General features: G+C 43.1%; 1 protein-coding gene across 1 annotated transcript in view; it reads left to right on the top strand.

Annotated features, from left to right (window-relative positions):
• The first annotated feature begins 3,106 nt into the window (after positions 1-3,106).
• The window catches only part of LOC103681833 (collagen alpha-4(VI) chain-like), a 95,934-nt gene continuing 76,791 nt past the window's right edge, over positions 3,107-22,249 (top strand). Inside the window, 7 exon segments of the mRNA XM_008711419.2 lie at positions 3,107-3,323; positions 12,760-13,362; positions 15,759-16,346; positions 17,044-17,614; positions 19,181-19,205; positions 20,468-20,486; positions 21,390-22,049. Of these exon segments, the coding sequence (XP_008709641.2) occupies positions 3,248-3,323; positions 12,760-13,362; positions 15,759-16,346; positions 17,044-17,614; positions 19,181-19,205; positions 20,468-20,486; positions 21,390-22,049 (2,542 nt within the window). The 5' untranslated portion in view covers positions 3,107-3,247.

The raw sequence follows: 22,249 nt of genomic DNA, 5'->3' as shown, positions 1-22,249 counted from the left end.
TATTATCTGACAGAGAGAGAGACAGCCAGCGAGAGAGGGAACACAAGCAGGGGGAGTGGGAGAGGAAGAAGCAGGCTCATAGCGGAGGAGCCTGATGTGGGGCTCGATCCCATAACGCCAGGATCACGCCCTGAGCTGAAGGCAGATGCCTAACCGCTGTGCCACCCAGGCGCCCCATGGTAATTTTTTAAATTGAATGAATCAGTCTTAAAAAATAGATTGTCCTAGTTGACTATTGAACTATTTGATTTCTCTCAGCATACTTTGAGAGAAGTGTCTTTCTACCCTACACCCATTAGAATTATTTCCAGAAAGAATCAGTATTCCATGTTAGCCCTAGCTAATTGCACTTCATTTAATGGCTTCATTTTTTTTTTCTTTTTGCCTGTACAATGAATCCTACATGTTTAAATGCAAAACCTCTTCAGCAGCTTATATTAGATATAAACATCCTCATGAACAGCATATACAATATACGTATTAAGTCCTTAATCTATAGACATTTTCCTTTTCATTAATGTAAATACCCATATGCACAGCTGTAAAATGTTTATAAACTTTTGGCTTTCCCACTGATTTCCATAAACAGCTCTGGTACTTTATTTATAACTAACTAAAAATACTTCTCATTTCTTGTGATTAGTTGTATTAGTACTAATAATTAGGACATAACAGAATATGAAAATGTAGATACCCTACTTGAAGGTTTTCTATTTCATCTAACTTTATTAATCCAAAGTTAAAAAGTCGCATTATAGTATTTTATTGAAACAATACTAATAATAATCATAATAATAACACCTGAATTTGTTTTGGATCATTCTTCCTGGCACTTTCAAACTCTCAAGATCTTTACTCTCATACTGTCCTTAATCCATTAAAATAGTCTATTTTTTATGATCATGCATTCATTTATTTGCCATTAGATGAAAATTTATTGGGAAATAGGATATTTACAGTCTTAAAGTATCTTCCCTCAAATTACTTATATGCCTCTTTGAGGAGGTATTACCGGCAGGTTGGTGTAGAAACTGAGGAGCAGAGAAATCCAATTATATGACATCTATTTATTGGAAAATTTTTGGACCAATACCCTGGAGAATGTTTGTAATATAGTGGGCAATGTAGTAGGTGTCCCAAATCAGTTCCAAGCCCTTGAAAGTCATCACATAGACCTTAAAAGGTGAACTGGCTAGCTCAAGTCCACAAAGCAAATGGTCAAGCTGACACCAGAATTAAGGCCCACGGGCTTCTTTTGAGGTCAAGTCTTCTCCCAGTATTTTCTGTTACCATAAAATAGTAAAATGGTTATCTCACATCCTTGAGTCATTTCTAAGTAGTAAATTAAGCATGTACAGTAGAAATGTGTCCTTGGGGAAACAGGATGGTTCTACTTCCACTTTCTGGAAAGAGGGCCTCCACTGTTGGATAGCTGGGATTTCTGGGCGTTGTGATATGATTTCCATACAACGTTCCCTTTAAAGGGCCCAAGACAGCAAAATGATGTAGACACGATGAGATACTCGCCTAAACTCTTTGATACATTTAAAGGATGCATTTAAAGTTTCCTGAATTTCTTAGTGTTTCTGGTATGTAAAGTTTCTCCCCCCAAATAGATTGTTCAGTTCTCTAAACGTAAAAGCAAGGTTTGTAATTCCATTCTCTGGAGTACCCAATACAGCGTTTTGTACATAAAACTGTGCTCTTTGAAGACAAATTGGTGGATACAGGAACTAAGGGCTTGAGTTCACATTTTCACCCCATGGTAAATTGCTCACAGATCTTCATTTTACATGAGTTGGGGTCTGGAGAGTTGAGTGACAATCTGGACTTGGGGGTTTTCATTGAAGTGGTAGAGTTCCTGTCATGCGCTGTAGGAGTCGGGTTCCATGGGACAGAGACTGGCAGTCCATGGCCCTGTAGCTGTGGTATGCTACTTAACCTTTTGCGGCCCGATTTCTTCATTTCCATCAACAAGATGAGCGAGTAAGGTCTGCTCTGCTGGCCTTTCCCAGGTTTGAGGTGAGGAACATGGAGATACCAGCATAGTAACTTACAAAGTAGCAATCAACTGAGAGTAAAAATTAAGTGAATTAAATAAAAAATATAAATATTAGTATTAGTGTTAGTGTATTAGTATTAGTGTTCCTCTACCTCTACGGATTCTGAGTTTCAAATTAGAGGCAATGCTTCTTTACTTCATTGTGGGTATCCAAGAAAACTTATTTTATTTAACAAGCACTTTAAGAGTGATTTCTATGTACCAGGCATAGGTGAAGAGTTTTACGGTAATGAGCTCACTTAATCCTGACTGCAAGACTATGAGGTAGATCCCATTCTTGTTCCAGTTTTATAAATGGAGAAACTGAGGCACAGGGCAGTTAAGCAACTTGCCCAAGATCAACTATTAAATAGTGGGTCTGGGATCCAAACTCAAGCAGTCTACTAAGAATCCTTATTTTTAACCCCCTGAGGATGCTGAGGACGGCTGGCTACAAAGGTAAAGATGAGGTGCCCCCTGTTCCAGTTGAGACCTCATGCAATGTGAAGGCTGTGGTTTTCTTATTTTTAAACACATGGACTTCTTTACAGTCAAGAAACAGAAATGCAATTGGGACTGGATAATTTTCATGGAGGCCTTCAGAAATGAATCCAAGTTTAGGGGAGGGAAGTCTGATATTTGGCTTCTTCTGGGAGCACATAAAATATTTTCAGGCTATCCTGATTTTATCAGGCAGATGTGCTCCTGAGATATTTGAATATTTCAGCATGCCACAAATATTTATAAGGTCATCCGATGCTTGTATAAAAATACAAGCAAAATCATCCAGAAATGTTTATGTTCCACCAAACGAATTCAGTGTGTGAAACAGAAATTCTCCCCATGCCCCATATGCTTTATCCTTTCATGGTCATATCTGGACAACTTTAAACAGTGAAGTCTGAGGTATGCACTCTGGGTGTTTACAAAACTCTTCCTGAGTTGGGTCAGCAAGACCATCTTCCTTGCATAATTGAAACAATGTAGCAACAAGCCCTTTATTTTATTTTATTTTATTTTATTTTATTTTATTTTATTTTTTATCAAGTTTCTGTTGGTCTGGGAAAAGACATGGGTCTAAATATATTTCTAAAAATCAACTTTTTGAGATATAATTAACAAATGATGTGATGATCTCATTTTAAACGTATGAAGACAGAATTTTAATTATGAGGTTTCTTTTTTTCCCCTAGGTCCATATCCAGAATGGAGACTTGGAAGGTGTTTTGGGAGTTCATCTTTCTGTCAGCTAGTTTTGGCTTCATCAAGTCACAGAGAATTGGTAATGCATAGGATTCTCTAAGCCAAAAATGATGACCTTGCCATGGACCTATGGTAGTGACAATCTTAAAAGAAAATAGTACAGAAGCTTCATAATTAACGGAAGGGAAATTCTTCTTTTCAGGAGAGCTTAGAATCTAGAGGCTTTTAGTGAACAGAGTGCACTTGATTTTTTTCAAAGCTTAACCTCAAATGCCAAAAAAATAGCTATTAAAAAATGCTATACTTCCGAATGTGTTACCAGGCTCTCAAATGCTTTTGTAAACACGGTCTATTCTCTTGACTCTGCATTTCGCTTGGTCTCCTTTGGCAGAGCCGTTCTGAGAGGTAATTATTGTCACAAGATGGATAGCGTCACTAAATGCCAGTGACATCTCTGCAATTTTTTTGTAGTCGTTTTAACAGATTGTTGTGACTTTTCTCGATGAAAGTCTCATGAAGAGAAGATTGAGTAGCCTGAACCCCCACTGAGGCAATATTGAGGTTTAAATATTTATATATAATTACACAGACTGTTATTTGTTGGAGAAAAACCCCCACGAAGCTCTCTAAATTTTCCCTCCAGCTCTGACTCCCCGCTCTTGTGAACAGAAGCTGTGACAGTCAGTCTTTTCATGTTTCAAACACCTAAAATGACAAAGGGCTGGTGGAGGGGTTAAGAAAAATAACAATGTATGAAAATGTAATACATCGCTCAAGGTGCACATCATGGAACCCATACTTATTTGCCTGAAAACCTGTTCCACAGAACTGTGAGTTTTCTCCTGATCGGAAAGATCAGGGAAACACTTTCATGTCTGTGTGGTCTCTAAAAAGAGATGTTAAGGGGACAAACCAGTCAGCCATTCCTGGAGCACTCACTGAATTCTCTCAACAGGATTGCATTCTGGAGTGCCAAAGGGAAACAGAGCTTAAAGGTCCATGAACTCATTTATGATCTGTCTTTTCTAAAATCATGATTCCACTTGGCTTTATGACCGGGATTAGGCAAACTCTGAGAAGTGGGACTCTGGAATCTAGACGTGATTTAGTGTCCCTGGAGCACACTACCCTTCGTCAGCCCTTCTCTGCCTAAACTCCTACAAGGACTTTGCCTTTCTATAATAAGGACTTTTTTTTTTTAATTTTATTTTTTTTAATTTTATTTTTTAATGATTTTTTATTATATTATGTTAGTCACCATACAGTACATCCCCGGTTTCCGATGTAAGGCTCGATGATTCATTAGTTGCGTATAACACCCAGTGCACCATGCGATACGTGCCCTCCTTACTACCCATCACCGGCCTATCCCATTCCCCCACCCCCCTCCCCTCTGAAGCCCTCAGTTTGTTTCTCAGAGTCCATAGTCTCTCATGCTTCATTCCCCCTTCTGATTACCCCCCCTTTCTTTTTCCCTTTCTTCCCCTGCCATTCTTCCTAGTTCTCATGTTCCATAGATGAAAGAATACATATGATAATTGTCTTTCTCTGCTTGACTTATTTCACTTAGCATTATCTCCTCCAGTGCCATCCATGTTGCAGCAAATGTTGACAACTCGTTCTTTCTGATAGCTGAGTAATATTCCATTGTATATATGGACCACAACTTTTTTTTTTTTTAAAGATTTTATTTATTTATTCGACAGAGATAGAGACAGCCAGCGAGAGAGGGAACACAAGCAGGGGGAGTGGGAGAGGAAGAAGCAGGCTCATAACGGAGGAGCCTGATGTGGGACTCGATCCCATAACGCCGGGATCACGCCCTGAGCCGTAGGCAGACGCTTAACCGCTGTGCCACCCAGGCGCCCCAAATGGACCACAACTTCTTAATCCAGTCATCTGTTGAAGGGCATCTCGGTTCCTTCCATGATTTAGCTATTGTGGACAATGTTGCTATGAACATTGGGGTGCATATGGCCCTTCTCTTTACTACGTCTGTATCTTTGGGGTAAATACCCAGTAGTGCAATGGTGGGGTCATAGGGTACCTCAATTTTTAACTTTTTAAGGGACCTCCACACTGTTTTCCAGAGTGGCTGTACCAACTTGCTTTCCCACCAACAATGTAGGAGGGATCCCCTTTCTCCACATCCTCTCCAACAATTGTTGTTTCTTGCTTGTCTATTTTTGCCATTCTAACTGGCGTAAGGTGGTATCTCAGTGTGGTTTTGATTTGAATTTCCCTGATGGCTAATGATTTTGAACATTTTTTCATGTGTCTGTTAGCCATTTGTATGTCATCATTGGAAAAGTGTCTGTTCATATCTTCTGCCCATTTTATGATTTGTTTATTTGTTTCTCGTGTATTGAGTTTGAGAAGTTCTTTGTAGATCTTGGATACCAGTCTTTTATCTGTAGTATCATTTGCAAATATCTTCTCCCATTCCGTGGGCTGCCTCTTAGTTTTTTTGACTGTTTCCTTGGCTGTGCAGAAACTTTTAATCTTGATGAAGTCCCATAAATTCATTTTATCTTTTGTTTCTCTTGCCTTTGGGGATGTGTCATGAAAAAGGTTGCTTTGGCCGATGTCGTAGAGGTTGCTGCCTATGTTCTCCTCTAGAATTTTGATGGATTCCTGTCTCACATCGAGGTCTTTCATCCATTTGGAGTTTATTTTTGTGTATGGTGTGAGAGAGTGGTCAAGTTTCATTCTTTTGCATGTAGCTGTCCAATTTTCCCAGCACCATTTATTGAAGAGACTGTCTTTTTCCCACCGGATGTTTTTTCCTGCTTTATCAAATATTAGTTGCCCAAAGAGCCGAGGGTCCATTTCTGGGCTCTCTATTCTGTTCCATTGGTCTATGTGTCTGTTTTTGTGCCAGTACCATGCTGTCTTTGTGATCACAGCTTTGTAGTACAGCTCGAAATCCGGCATTGTGATGCCCCCAGCTTTGTTTTTCCTTTTCAACAGTTCCTTGGAGATTCGGGGCCTTTTCTGTTTCCATACAAATTTAAGGACTATTTGTTCCAGTTCTTTGAAAAATGTCCTCGGTATTTTGATCGGGATAGCATTGAAAGTGTAGATTGCTCTGGGTAGCATGGACATTTTAACTATGTTAATTCTTCCAATCCATGAGCATGGAATATCTTTCCATCTTTTTATGTCTTCCTCAATGTCTTTCAAGAGTGATTTATAGTTTCTAGAATATAGGTCCTTTACGTCTCTGGTTAAGTTAATTCCAAGGTAACGTATGGTTTTTGGTGCTATTGTAAATGGGATGGATTCCCTAATTTCTCTTTCTTCGGTCTCGTTATTCGTGTATAGAAATGCAACTGATTTCTGAGCATTGATTTTGTATCCCGCCACGTTACTGAATTGCTCTATAACTTCTAATAGTTTGGGAGTGGCTTCTTTTGGGTTTTCCATATAGAGTATCATGTCATCTGCAAAGAGAGACATTTTGACTTCTTCTTTGCCAATTTGAATACCTTTGATCCCTTTTTGTCGTCTGATTGCTGTTGCAAGGACTTCTAGTACTATGTTGAATAATAGTGGCGAGAGTGGGCATCCTTGTCGAGTTCCTGATCTTAAGGGAAAGGCTTCCAGCTTTTCCCCATTGAGAATAATATTTGCAGTAGGCTTTTCATAGATGGCTTTTATGAGATTGAGAAATGTACCTTCTATTCCTACACTCTGAAGGGTTTTAATCAGGAAAGGATGCTGTATTTTGTCAAATGCTTTTTCGGCATCGATTGAGAGGATCATATGGTTCCTGAGTCTTTTCTTGTTGATATGATGTATCACGCTGATTGATTTGCGAATATTGAACCACGCTTGCATCCCAGGTATGAATCCCACTTGATCGTGATGGATAATCCTTTTAATGTACTGTTGGATTCTATTAGCAAGTATCTTGTTGAGGATTTTGGCGTCCATATTCATTAGGGAAATCGGTCTGTAATTCTCCTTTTTGAGGGGGTCTTTGCCTGGTTTGGGGATCAAGGTAATATTGGCCTCATAGAATGAGTTTGGTAGCTTTCCTTCTGTTTCTATTTTTTGAAATAGCTTTAGGAGAATAGGTATTATTTCTTCTTTGAATGTTTGGTAGAATTCCCCAGGAAAACCGTCCGGGCCTGGAGTTTTGTTTTTTGGAAGGTTGTTTATCACTGATTCAGTCTCTTTATAATTAATTGGCCTGTTTAAAAAATCAATTTCTTCCTGTTTCAGTCTTGGTAGTTTATAGGTTTCCAGGAAGTCCTCCATCTCTTCCAGATTGCTTAATTTATTGGCATAAAGCTGTTGATAAAAGCTTCTAATAATCCTTCCAATTTCATTGGTGTTGGTTGTGACCTCTCCTTTTTCAATCATAATTTTATTAATTTGGGTCCTTTCTCTATTCTTTCGGATAAGTCTTGCCAGTGGTCTGTCAATTTTATTAATTCATTCAAAGAACCAGCTTCTAGTTCTGTTGATCTGCTCTACTGTACTCCTGGTTTCTAATGTATTGATTTCTGCTCTAATCTTGGTCAACTGCTTCCTTGTGCGTGGATTAGGCCTGTCCCTCTGTTGCTGTTCCAGCTTCTTGAGGTGAGAATATAAAAACTGCATTTTAGATTTTTCTGTTCTTTTGAGTGAGGGTTGGATGGCTATGTATTTTCCCCTTAGGACTGCTTTTACAGTATCTCATAGGTTTTGGACCATTGTGTTTTCATTCTGATTGGTCTCCATAAATTGTTTAAATTTATTTTTGATTTCCTGGTTTATCAAATCATTCCTGAGCAGAATGGTTCTTAGTCTCCAAGTGTTTGAGTTTCTTCCAAATTTTTCCTTGTGGTTGAGTTCCAATTTCAGAGCGTTGTGGTCTGAGAATATGCAGGGGATAATTTCAATCTTTTGGTATCGGTTGAGACCTGTTTTGTGTCCCAGAACATGGTCTATTCTTGAGAATGTTCCATGGGCATTAGAATAGAATGAGTATTCTTTGGTTCTGGGGTGTAGTGTTCTATATATATCTAAGAGGTCCAACTCGTCGAGTATGGCATTCAAAGCCTTTGATTCTTTGCTTAGTTTTTGCCAGGGTGTTCTGTCTATTTCTGATAGTGGAGTGTTGAGGTCCCCTACTATTAATGTATTTTTATCTATATGTCTCTTTATTCTGGTTAAGAGTTGGCTTGTGTATCTTGCTGCTCCCCTGTTGGGGGCATATATATTTATAATTGTCATATCCACTTGTTGAATACTTCCCTTAAGAATAATATAGTGCCCTTCTGCATCTCTAACTATAGTCTGTAGTTTAAAATCCAATTTATCTGATATGAGAATTGCTACCCCAGCTTTCTTTTGAGGTCCATTTGCGTGAAAGATGGTACTCCATCCCCTTACTCTCAGTCTGAATGCATCTTTGGGTTTGAAATGAGTCTCTTGTAGACAGCAAATGGATGGGTCATTTCTTTTTATCCAATCTGCAACCCTGTGGCGTTTTATGGGATGGTTCAAACCATTTACATTAAGACTGATTACTGAGAGATATGATTTTAATGTTGCCATGTTGCCAGTAAAGTCTTTGTTTGTATTGGCTGTGACTTTCTGTTCTGTATCACTCTTGGGGCCTTTTTACTTTTATAGAACCCCCCGTAATATCTCCTGTAGGGCTGGTTTCGTGGTTACAAAATTGGTTAGTGACTGGCGATTCTGAAATGTCTTTATTTCTCCATCAATTCTGAATGACAGCCTTGCTGGATAAAGGATCCTTGGCTGCATGTTTTTCTCTGAAAGAGCTTTAAATATGCTCCCCCAACCCTTTCTCTCATTCCAGGTCTGTGTAGACAGGTCTGACGTAATTCTGATGCTTTTGCCTTGGTACGTGAGAAATTTCTTTGCCCTGGCCGCTTTCAATACTGTATCCTTGCATCTAATATTTGCGAATTGCACTATGACGTGACGTGGCGTAGGTTTGTCATGGTTGAGCTTGGGAGGGGTCCTCTCTGCCTCTTGGACACGAATGTTTGTTTCCCTTGCTAGATTAGGGAAGTTTTCAGCTACAATTTGTTCAAATATCTCTTCTAGACCTCTGTTTTTCTCCACCCCCTCGGGGATGCCGATGATTCTAACATTGGATCGTTTCATTGAGTCAGTAATCTCCCGTAACCTACATTCGTGGGCGTGGATTTTTTTAAGACCATCTTCTATTTTCATTTTTTCCTCTATTAACCCATCCTCCAATTCACTAACCCGTTCCTCTGCTTCTGCGACCCTGGCCGTCAGAGCCTCTAGTTTTGCCTGCATTTGGCTCATAGAATTTTTAATTTCTGTCAGATTCGCTCTCATTTCTGTCCTTAGGGATTCTATATTCTCAGTAACCTTTTCGTTAATAGTTTTTTCACTTGTTTTATAGGGATCTTAAGGATGTGGGCTTCTTGATTTTTCAGCCTGCCTTCTGGGGGAGGGGCCTGCCGCACCGATACTCAGGCAATCCTGTTTGGGTAGAGTCTCTGTGTCCCTTGCCAGGGGGGATGGGCATGGGCACACTGTGAGCCGGTCTTTCCCGGCTTTTGTTCTCTGGCGGCTTTCCCTGGTGGTTTGCTGTGCCTCTTCTGAGAGTCAGAGCAGCAGTGGCCCAATCTCAGCCTCTGTCTCAGAACAGAGGGATCGCGGACCGTTCTCCACTGATGTTCTGGCCACTTTAACTCTGTTTCTGTTGGTGCTGCTCAACCCTGCAGCATCCTGGGATGTGCGCCCCACACCTGACGTCCCAGCCCTCACTTCCAGGGCCGTCGCATCTCTGTCCTTTGTGTTTCTAACACCGCCAGCTGCCCCCGCGCGTTCCGGAGCTCCCGGTCTCAGTTTGGTTCCAGTGAGCGCACTGGAGCTCCGTTTCAGTCTGGTGGCACGCGCTCCCGGCTCACGGTCTCAGTCTGCTCTCTCGGGGGTGCCGTCCCCAAGTCTGCCTTCTCCCCCGTGCAGGTGGCTACCGCTTCCCGGCGCCTGAACAGGGCGGCTCCCTCCCCCTTCCGTTTATCTTCCGATATCTGTGCCCGGTTTCATGGCTCCCTGCTTCGTACCCCAATATTCAGAGCTGGAGATGTTCATTTGTAGAGATCCAGATGTATCTTCCTGCGTCTCAGGCTGATTCCATGGATGTTCAGGCTGGTCTGGTACCCAACCAACTCGACTCAGGGGACTGGCTGAAAAAGGGGTCCCCTACTCCTCCGCCATTTTAACTCCTCTCTATAATAAGGACTTTTAATTTAATCTTCTTTATGGCAGTCCAGAGTATGAACCGGATTTCAGGAGACCTGGTTTCTAATACTGGCTGTTTGAACTGATTCATGTGAGTTACTTTGCCTTTCTAGGTGTTCTTTCCCTTATCTGTGAGATGGACAAATTGGGTTCATTCTTCTATACTTGCATTTTTCAATACAGTGGCCACCAGTCACATGTGACTATTTAAATTAAATTAAAATTCAGTAAAATGTTAAATTTATTTTCTCATTTGTGCTAGTTACATTCCAAGTGCTCAATCACTTGGAATGAAGATGTGTTATATTTTCATACATTGTTACTTTTCTTAACCCCCCCACCAGCCCTTTGTCATGTACCTAATGACTATAGTATTGTATTACATAATACCATAGGATTCTTTCTAGCTCTAAAATGTTCTGATTCCCTTATTTGGTTTCATTAATTTTCAGTATTTCCATTCTTTTTAATGATATCTTCTCCCTTTGTCACTCCCTCTCTCCTTCTCTCTTTCCCAAATATTTCCTTCCTTAAATATTTGTTTGGGTGACTATTCTATCCTAGACACCTGAGTGATGGACAAACAAACAAAAGATATGATATCGGTTTGCATGGAAACCACTGTCTAGTTGAGGAGATCGCCATTAGTTGAATAAGCACATTGATGAATGTTACATTACACACCAAGATGAAAGAACATGATTCTATGGGAATTAATCAGAAAAAAAAGAAAGAGAGAAAGGGAAAGAAACTTGGTGCCATGTAGGCGCCACATGGCAGCTGTGAGAACTCAGACGAAGGAGCCTGGACCGCAGAGAGTAAAGTGGAGAGGGGAGAGTGAGTGCAGGGCCAGCCCCAGCCAGTATTTTAACCTTTCTGGCACAAGACCAAATGCAAGATGTATTTAACCAGCGTGGGATAATCATGCCCTGGTTTTGAGCCACTTGAAACTAACATCCTCTTCAGCTGGTTTCTGCTTTTTTTTCTTCTCTCTCTCATCACTGATTCATGGGCTCTCCTACCATAAGCACAGACAATCAAATTGGGAAGTGTGGGGGAAAAGTCATGCCGGTTACTGACGAACAGAGAGATCATAATCACCTCTTCCCTTTTTTGGTCTACACAAGCACAATGTTTAATCTGTGTATTTACTTCTTGTCACAGAAATGCAGTGTTTGGGTTGGAAGAGACCAGGTCATCTGGTCAAACCCTTATTGTAGAGAGATGCAATCTGAGAAGCAGAAAGACGGGCTCTTGGCTCAAATCCCGCAGCCACCTGGCGTCTGATCCCTTCCATGCTGGAGACCAGGGTGGGCCCAGCTGGAGCCCCCTTCGCTCTGGCCACTGTTGGGGTTGTGGTTTCCGGGACTGGAATTGGGTTTGGGAGAAATAGTTGTGCAGTGCAGGCTTGAGTTCAGGGAGCCAAAGGACAAATGGGAGCCACACTTATGGTAATGCCATGAGATAAAACTAACAGGGGCTGGTGGTAGCGAGGGAGTGCCAGAGGTCAAACCTAGAAAGCAGATGTCTTAGGTCAGGTTCTCGAGATGCAGAGCCTGGGACAGGAATTTGGTGAACGTGTCATTGTGAAGGAGTACTCTTCAGGACAGACTTGTAAGGGAAAAAGAGAAGTGAGATAGGCTGGGGGTGAAGAAGCCAAGCAAGGATGTAGCCTCAGGTAACACCCAACATTGACCTGAGCCATGGAAGATGCTGGAACATAAATGGCACCATGAGTTGTTTCAGTGAAGGCAAGGGGGCCAGGTGTTTGTAACCCCAGATGATCGACCATTGGCCACCCAGGTGGTGTCACTTTCCAGGTGTCTCCAGATGTGACTACTCTGCTCCCTTCAGCTACGGATAGGTCCCTAGACAAAGTGTCAGAGGGGAGCAGTTAGCTGTAGCACTTGAAGCAGCTGGGGCACAGGTGTGCCAGCCCAGAAAGATCTAGGTGGGGCACCAACAGCATCCTCTACTGGTTGAAAGTATTTTATTAAGTTTAAGGGACGGGTGGAGGGCCATGGTCGGGAATCTCACTGAGGGGGTCAGATGTCTGTTCGAATGAAACAGAGAGTGGCAGGTGAACAAGGATAGATGGTGGCCATGAGGAAGCAAAGGAAGATGACGATATGCTCAGGCCGTGCATATTAGCTCTTGTCCCAGAGCTGTGCAGGCCAGTCCGCGGGCTGTGAAGGCAACAAATGGGGGGAGATAGAGTCACAGGCAGTAGCTGTCAGTTTTGTGCTGTTTTGTCTTGAATTGACTCTCTTCCCCAGTCTGCAGGGAGGCTTCTGTGGGAGATGTCGTGTTTCTAGTGGACGCCAACGTCAACCCCCAACACACCCGCAGCGTGCGGAACTTCTTGCACATCATGGTAAACAGCTTCAATGTCAGCAAAGACGCCATCCGCGTGGGGCTGGCTCAGTACGGCGACACGCCCCATTCCAAGTTCCTACTTTCCACCTACCCCCGCAAAGGCGATGTGTTGGAACACATTCAAAGGATTCAGTTTAGGCCTGGGGGCCGCAGGTTGGGCCTGGCCCTGCAGTTCCTTCTAGATGAGCACTTCCAGGCAACAGCGGGGAGTCGGGCGGGCCAGGGCGTGCCTCAGGTGGCCGTGGTGATCAGCAGCAGCCCCGCGGAGGACCGCGCGCAGGACGCCGCCGAGGCCCTGAAGAGGGCGGGCGTCCGACTCTACACCGTTGGTGTCAAAGACGCAGTTTTGGCGGAGCTCAAGGAGATTGCGAGCAGCCCGGAGGAGAAGTTCGCCTCTTTTGTTCCCAACTTCTCCGATCTGGGCAGTCATGCTCAGAAGCTGCGGAAACAGCTCTGTGACACTTTGGCAAAGGCGACTCAACCTGTTGACAACGTCTTTCCAGGTACACTTTCCCCTTCCTGTTTCTGATCTAGAAGTCACAGGGCTCCAGGCTTTATCTCTTATCTTCATCTCTCCCACTGTCCTTATTTTCCATACGTGTGTATGTTGAATTTTAATATCACAATCTCATTAAACTTTCTGTACTCTGTGCGCCTCTCCAATCATTGACCAGAGGCTTACAACTTTTAAAATACAACTCGTGGGCCATATGCGGGTTCTATATGCAGATGTAACGTGAGTCCATTTTTGGAGGAAGAATATTTGTTCCTAGAGTGATGTTATTCCTAGATGAACTTATCCATGTTGCCTGGGTGAAGGGCAGAGGAGGAGAGAGGGGACAGTGGATCCTCCAGGAAGCTTGCTTATTTTCTTGCCAGTGTGTTGGTATAAAGTACTGGTTATGAGGATGAATTTAAGGAAAAGTAAGGTCTGGGTTCAATTCCACTTCTTCACTTTTGAACTGTGTCAATTTGAACAAGTTACTTTATCTCTTTGAATCTAAATTTTCTTCCTAGGATGGTAGTACCTGCCTCAGAGTTTTGTTGAAATCATTAAATAAAATTATGCAAGTCAGGGGCGCCTGGGTGGCTCAGTCGTTAAGCATCTGCCTTCAGCTCAGGTCATGATCCCAGCATTCTGGGATCGAACGCCACATCCGGCTCCCTGCTCGACAGGAAGCCTCATTCTCCCTCTCCCACCCCCCCTGCTTCTGTTCCCTCTCTTGCTGCCTCTCTGTCTGTCAAATAAATAAACAAAATCTTTAAAAAAAGATAAATTATGCAAGTCAGGTGCTTATCACAGTGCTCAGCCCATAAGAGGTTATAGCATTATGGTCATTATCTGTGATGTTGTAATTGTCATTAGCTTTGTACTTCTGTTGGTGGTGATGGGGCAGAGACTTGCAGAAATCCTTTATGAGGTAATTACTTAATTCTATGAGAAAGCAAAGAAGTTTGAGCAGAGGAAGAGAAGCTTGCTAGTGGTTTTCATCAAAATGCATAAGAGGATAGAGCCTTTATCACTTACTCATTATTTTGGCATTTCTACATGAGGCATAAGGTAGGTAAATTGGAAGGACTGCTAAAACTTTTCACCCATTTGATGCTGCAGGTGTATGGTGGTAGTAGTGCATTTGTACAACCAAATTATATACCTTGCTTTTGTGTATCACTTCAGCATTTCCAAAAGGTTTTATATACTTAATAATACTAACTACCATTTTCTTGGTACTATATAGTTTGCCAAACTTGTTTACATTGCCCATCTGACTGATAAATACATACACAAGGCGATTCTTTGTTAGACCCATAGGGATGTGTATGACACATAGGGAAATTAGTATTTACTTTTACATAGGTATGTAAGGCAACTGGTATTATTATTTGCATTTTTCAAGTGAGGAACCTGAAGCTAAAGGTAACATAACTGGGTGGTAGAGCTAGGATTTGATCCCAGGTTAAGACCAGATCCATTCTAAGAGGACAAGTGTCATAGATTGTGTTCCCCAGAAGCAGAGCTTGAAGCAAGGATTTGGATATACATTATTTTTTTATGGAAGAGCTCCCAAAGGTTTGGTAAGGATGTTGGGGGTGCAGGACAGAGAGATAGAGGAAAGAAAGGAAGAATGTAATCTCAGGCCAAAGTTCCAGAGGGTAGTTTTAACTTGATCCTACAGGAGAACTCAGGAATACAAATTATGCTTCAGCTAGGCTTTCGTATATTGTAGGCAAAGCAGTTCCAGGAGCTGAAGGGAAGTCCTCCAAAGAACAGTGTACAGAAATGGTAAAAAGGAATTCAAAAGGACCTGGGCAGAGCACAAATAATGTCTGCTACAGTAGAGTATCTTATTTTATCCTCAAAACAACTCTGTGAGAGTGGGTGGGCTGGTATAAAGGTTTCAGTGATGCAGAGAAGAAAACCGAGTCTCAGAAAGGTGGGTGATAAATAGGTCATAGGGCTCCTAAGTGGTGGAGCTACAATGATGTGTCTAATGGAATACAGGACATATTCTAGCTTTCTGACCTCTTGGTACCGGCACACTTGTAGAGATGAAGTTTGTTACCATTGGAAAGAGGACAGCCCCTTTCTCAGCATGCTGCTACATTTATAGAAGGGGTTTTCTTCTTTACGAGATTCAAGGGATTGTCCAAATGGGTTCCAAGACTGGACATATCAGTAGAACAGGACAGAAGCCTCAGAAGATAATGGAGGTGAGGGAATGAAAAGCATAGGGAATATTGTCACTTCTCTGAGCACTGTCATTTAGGATGTCTGAGGACCACAGAGTCTAGTCTAACTGGCCCTGCTCTCCTTTCTGTACACCATTCAGCCCCATTGGTTCTAAGCATTTTGAGTGAAGATCCACAGACCCCATGGCTTTTGTTCTCTTTCTTCCAGCTTGCAGAGAGGCAGTCCTGGCAGACATTGTCTTCCTAGTAGACAGCTCAACCAGCATTGGACCCCAGAACTTCCAGAAAGTGAAGAACTTCCTTTACTCTGTCGTCTTGGGGCTTGACATCAGCAGTGACCAGGTCCGAGTGGGACTTGCTCAGTATAATGACAATATCTACCCAGCCTTTCAGCTGAACCAGTACCCTCTGAAGAGTGTCGTCCTGGAGCAGATCCAGAATCTTCCCTACCGTACAGGAGACACAAACACAGGGAGTGCCCTGGAGTTTATCAGGATGCACTACTTGACTGAGGCAGCAGGCAGCCGGGCCAAGAACAGGGTTCCTCAGATAGTTATCCTGCTGACAGATGGGGAGTCAAATGATGAAGTCCAGGAGGCAGCTAACAAGTTAAAAGAAGATGGAGTGGTTGTTTATGTGGTAGGGGTCAATGTCCAGGACATCCAGGAATTGCAAAAAATAGCCAGTGAGCCATTTGAGAAGTATCTCTTCAACATTGAAAACTTCAACACCCTTCAGGATTTCTCAGGAGGCATTCTTCAGACTCTGTGCTCAGCAGTGGAGGGTAAGATAAAAGGTAAGAAGCTGTGTCAAAACCTAACATTCCAACCAGGACACCTAATTACAGAATGAGCCAGGATGCACTGAGTATAGTAGGAGGGCAGGAGAAGGAGCTGGCTGCCATCACTGGAGAACCTGGGGGAACTTCCTAGATGAAGGAACATCAGAGCTGGGGGTTGAAGAATGAATGCAGTTCTCATGGGTAGAAAAGAACACCCTGCCATGTTGTTCAGAGGAAGTCCAGAAGACCTATGTTCTTGGCCCTGCCTGTGCCACTTTCTAGTTAGGTGAGTGTGGACAAGCAGCTTTACTTCCTCACTTCAATGTTTTCGTCTGTACAGTGAAGATAATAACACTTGCCTAGTAGGATGGTTTGTGGGGATTAAATCAAATAATGTATATAAAAATTGCTAGCACAAAATAACTGCTCTATGTTCATTTCCTTTGTCTCTTCCATTGGTGGAAGATGAATAGGCGAAGAGGTGCTGTAGTCTAATAAAGCAGACAACAAAGGCAGCAGGGTGTAAGAGGGAGAGAGCCCTGTGATAGGCTCGCACAAAGGAGGTGGAAGTATAATATGTACATTGTTTCATAAATATAGTACCTCTCCCTCTTATATTCCCTGCATCCTTGTATTCAGTTTTCATGAGATCTTGATTTGATTTACTTTCTTCTCTATGTCTTTTCCTTCTTCCTCCTCTCTTCAATTCCAGAATTCACCCAGGCTTATGCAGATGTGGTCTTTCTTGCTGACACCTCCCAGGGCACATCACCGGCCAGTTTCCAGTGGATGCAGAATTTCATCTCCAGGGTGGTTGGCCTGCTGGATGTTGGCAGGAACAAGTACCAGATTGGGCTGGCTCAGTACGGTGGTCAAGGTCACACGGAATTTTTGCTCAATACCTACCAGACCCGGGATGAGATGATTGTTCACATCCGTGACCACTTTTTGCTCCGGGGTGGCTCCAGGAGAACGGGCAAAGCTCTGCGATACCTTCATCAGACCTTCTTCCAGGAGGCAGCGGGAAGCCGGTTTCTCCAGGGTGTTCCCCAATATGCAGTGGTCATGACCTCAGGCAAATCCGAGGATGAGTTCTGGGATGCCGCACAGACATTGAGGGAGCGAGGTGTGAAAGTCATGTCTGTGGGTGTACAGGACTTTGACAGACAAGAACTGGAGGGGATGGCAACTCCACCCCTTGTATATGAGATGCAAGGACAAGATGGAGTCAGACAGTTGATGCAGGATGTGGGTGTGGTGATCCAAGGGACTGGGCAGCCCCGGTTTGGGATTGCGTCTGAGAAAGAACCTGTAGTAGGTAAGGTTTGGTCCCTACATGTGTGAGCCACTGGGAGGTCTCAGAAACTCTGGGGAAAGAGCAGAGAAGGGGGGCATTCCGGATTCCTCAATACAGGGAGACCAGCACCAGTGCATGGGGAAGAGGAGGCGGCATGGGGCCTCCTCAGGCACACACCTTATATTAGTTAACTATGGTCACAGTGAGGCTGCATAAGAAGCCATCCAAAACGTCAGTGACTGAAAAGAATCATTTATTTTCACTGATCTGCTGGGGATCAGCTGATCTTTGTTGGGCTCAACTGAATGGCTTTGCTGATCTTGCCTAGGCTTGTTCACAGATTTGAGATTTAGCTGAGGGTTGGTTGATTTACATTTGGCTCTGCTCCATAGCTCTCATGTTCCTTCTGGGATTATTAGGCTAGTCTGGGCATATTATTCCCATGGTAATTGCAGAGATGCAAGAGAGAAAACCCAATTACACAAGCACTTTTTAGACCTCTGCTTCATTATCTGCTAACATGCCATTGGCCAAGCAAGTCATATAGTTATGCTATCATCAATGGAGTAAGAAAGTATATTCCTCCCATGGAAGTGAGGTGTAGGAGTGAATATCTCTGAACAACAATTCAAGTTACCATATGCTTTTTCTAGGAGAAGGAACATTCAGGCTTCTCCCCAGAGAAGTTGGTGTTCAAAATGCTCAAGAGAGGTGCTAGTAACATTTTGAATGAGACACTCATAGTGTAGGATTGTACTGTGAATTGTCAGAGGTCTAACATTTCTGGTCCCTGCCAGTAGCATCCCCAATGACAATTCAAAACACAGCCATATATTTCAAAATATCCCCTGGGGAGGAGAACCATTGAACCTTATCTCCTGCTAAGTCCCTTTATACATTCTAACCATTAGCCAAGCTGAACCACTCACCATTTGCTATGTATATGTTATACTTTCCCACCACTGTCTGCCCTTGAATCCACTGTTCCACCAGCCGGGATGCCCACAGGCAAAACCTTATCCTTCAGTTGTTAAGTTAGCCTCTTGGGAGAGCTTCTGGTTGATCCTCACAACAGAAGTGATAAGTTCCTCCTTTCCCTGAACTATCATGGCTCTGCCCAGACCTCTCAACATGTAGAGCTTGAAAGCCCTTGGAATTTTAAAGTCAGAAGAGCCAAGCACATGTGAGACAAGATGAGGAAAATCCACGAAGGGATAATAAGGAACTAAGAAGCACCTTACAGACACTACACTAAGTAGAAGTAGAATAGGAGGTAATGGAGAATCTGGCCTGGGAGGAATTGTGTCGGTCCCTGCATAATGGGTATGGTCTTAATATAGAGGGAGAAGGGAAGAGCCTACTCTTGGTAAGGGGAAGAGCATCGGTAAGGGTGTGGAAGTGGGAATGGGCTGGATAAATGTGGAAGAAAGTGAAAAAACGGAGCCGATTGGAGGAGAGGGGAGGGTTTGGAGGTAGTGAGAGTTGAGATTAATGAGGTAGGATGGGCCCCAAGGGTCCCAAAGCCCCTGAGAAGTAACTGTAGGCTTTTAAGCAGGAAAAACGACATGACTGAAGTGGTCTTTAAGGAAGGCTTCAGGAGGCAGGCTGAATTCCACATGACACTTCAGACTCAGAAAGCCTGGAAGGCTGAGCTGTCATCTGTCCACATAGGGAGGAGCCACTTGGGTCTAGACCAACGGTGGCTCTGATAATGAGAAAAGGGAATGAACCTTGAAGACAACTTGAAAGAAGTTGTTCAAGTCAATCCTTGAACAACTCAGGGGTTAGAGGCCCTTACCCCACTCCCAGGGCTAAAAATCTCCATATACATTTTGACTTTCCCAAAACTCAACTACTAACAGCCTGCTGTTGACCAGAAATCTTACAGGGAGCCTAAACAGCAGATTAACACATTTTGTGTGTTATATGAATCATATACTGTGTTCTTCAATAAAGTAAGCCAGAGCAGAGAAAATGTTATTAAGAAAATCATAAAGATGAAAAAATACATTTATAGTACTGCACATTCACTTATTGAAGCAAATCTGCACACAGGCAGGCTGAGCTAGGGCTGCACTGGGCAGGTGTGGCGTGCGGATGGCGATGTTCTACAGCTTGGTGGTTTCGAGGGGTAGAGCCAGCTGCCGGGCGGGACCATGGCTGATGGCAGTGAACTTGAGGTGTAGCACTAGCCTGTGGCCATGGGCAGCTGTGGCCCCCATGAATGCACTAGCTTCTGGAAGGTGGAGGGGCAGGGGCACCACCATGGAAAGGGGTCTGTCTGAGACCCCGGCGAGTGAAGCACCAAGTGGGAGGGTACGGGTTTATCAGGGGCTCGGGTCTTCCTGCACAGTGCCATCCCTGCCCTCTGTGCATGTTCCCCTGCTTCAGCCCAGCCTCCTGCCCCAGCCCTGGCACTTTACCCCACCACCCCATGGACACACAGGGCAACCCACAGCCCTGCCCAGTCCCAGGGCCCCGGGGGCTGCTGACGGCCTCCGAGGGCCTCCCTCGTACTCAGAGGCTAGTAGATACCTTTGATTGTGTCTGTAGAGACTTGGGTGGGCAGTTGTACATAAATGCCTTGTGGCTTTTGGTGCCAGCTCTTAAAAAGAAAACCCACACGTGTAAGACGACCAGCACAGGGCAAACCCTGTTGATCAAGGGTCATCTGTAATAGCACTTGGTACCAACAGGTGAGGGAAGGAAGAAGTCAAAGATGCTTGGAGTTTCTATAGGAAGTGTTTTAGACATGGCAAAATCAGGGGCAACACTCTTCTTAAACCTAGGATTGTTTTTGGTTCTTTATTAAAAAAGGGAAATTACAGGACCTCGAGAGGCCAAAGATAAGTCAGAAGGTGATTCTGTTGCCTCTCTAAACTTTTTAACAGGATTCTGTTGTCTATACCTTGGCTTCAGCCTTCTGCATGTGTGATTTTGGCTCTATGCTAGGGAGAGTTCTGTTTTCACATTGTCAAAACAGACTTGGACTTTTTGGTATGTGGACACAGTGGGTTTCTCTGCATTAGGCACTGTCTTCAATTTGGAGGGAGGAGTCTGCACTCCTCATGGAAGGGGGTTTCGGCAGGTACAGCTCCATTCTTCCATCTGAGGCAGGTTCAAGTGAAGCTTCACAGAGTGAAAAAGCCAGTTAGCCCAATTTGTGGACAAAGATTTTTCATAGGCATTTGCAACATTTCATGTTGCCTCTGTTGAAGTGACATGAGATTTATCAGAGAAAGATGCACAAGTTAATAGTCACAGTTTCTTATTTGCGTCTGTACCAAGAGGAAAAAATTATTAAATTAAGGGGGTTTTAGGCCTATAGAGAATTTGACTCAGTGTTTCCTGAAACTAGAAAAATGAAGGAAAAAACCTAATTAAGCCAGGCTCAGATGCTTCTAGTGGACTTTGACGAATTGAAAAAATGATCTTAAAGCACTTTCTTGTGGATATTCATATATTTACATATTTTACAAGTGTGAATACTCTTCCCAGTGTAAAATTCTGTGATAAGTACAAAACCTGTGATGTTCTTTGACCATCATGCCAAATACTGGTCATAAAGTCTTCCAATAAATTCTAAAACTCATTAATATAAGTTAGTATGACGTATTTGTTAGAGTTTGTAATAGTGAATATATTATTACAGTATGTAAAAATGTAGCATAATACAACATAAATATATAGCATAATACCAAATGAGTATTGTCTTTATTACTCTCTTCTCATGCTAAGGCCCTTTCTGTTTTTGTTTATAGTATGTCCGATGGCTATCCCAACTGATTTGGTCTTTCTCATTGAAGAATTCAGCTGGGATAGGCAATCAAATTTCCAACAAGTTGTCAACTTCTTAAAGACCACTGTCAGCTCTCTAAACGTACATCCAGATGGTGTGAGAATTGGCTTGGTCTTTTACAGTGAGGAACCACGACTGGAGTTTTCCCTGGATGCATTTCAGAACCCAGCCAATATCTTGGAGTATTTGGACAGATTAACCTTCCGGAGAAGAAGTGGAAGGACCAAGACTGGAGCTGCTTTGGATTTCCTAAGGAATGAGGTTTTCATTGAGGAGAGGGGCAGCCGGTCCAAGCATGGTGTGCAGCAGATGGCCGTGGTCATCACGGAAGGCTTCTCCCAAGACCAGTTGTCCAAGTCAGCTTCCCTCCTCCGCAGGGCAGGGGTTACCATCTATGCGGTGGGCACCCACCTTGCCTCAGAGAGTAAGGACCTGGAGAATATAGCATCATATCCTCCTTGGAAGCATGTCATCTCACTGGAATCCTTTCTGCAACTCTCTGTTGTGGGAAACAAGATTAAGAACCAACTCTGCCCTGAGACCTTGGACAGAAGTATTTCCATTTCTGGGATGGACCAGGCTCCACTAGAAGGTAGGAGAACGTTTTTCAAATTTGATCTTTTTTTTTTTTTTTAATCTTTACTCTGTCTGTTCCATTTACCTGCCTCCTCTACTCCTCATCCAAGGAAAGATTTTGGAGTCAGTTTATTAAAAAACAAGAACGCAAAACTTATGCAATCTTTATTTTGTTTTGATTCCAAACAGTGCAAAAGAATATGAAGTAAAAAGTGAACATTCCTTCCTCTTCCTATCTTAGCCTTC

The sequence above is a fragment of the Ursus maritimus genome, unplaced genomic scaffold (assembly GCF_017311325.1).
Source record: "Ursus maritimus isolate PB19 unplaced genomic scaffold, ASM1731132v1 scaffold_20, whole genome shotgun sequence".
NCBI lineage: Eukaryota > Metazoa > Chordata > Mammalia > Carnivora > Ursidae > Ursus > Ursus maritimus.
Note: the sequence above shows the minus strand (reverse complement) of the source record. Positions and strands in the feature narration are given on the sequence as shown.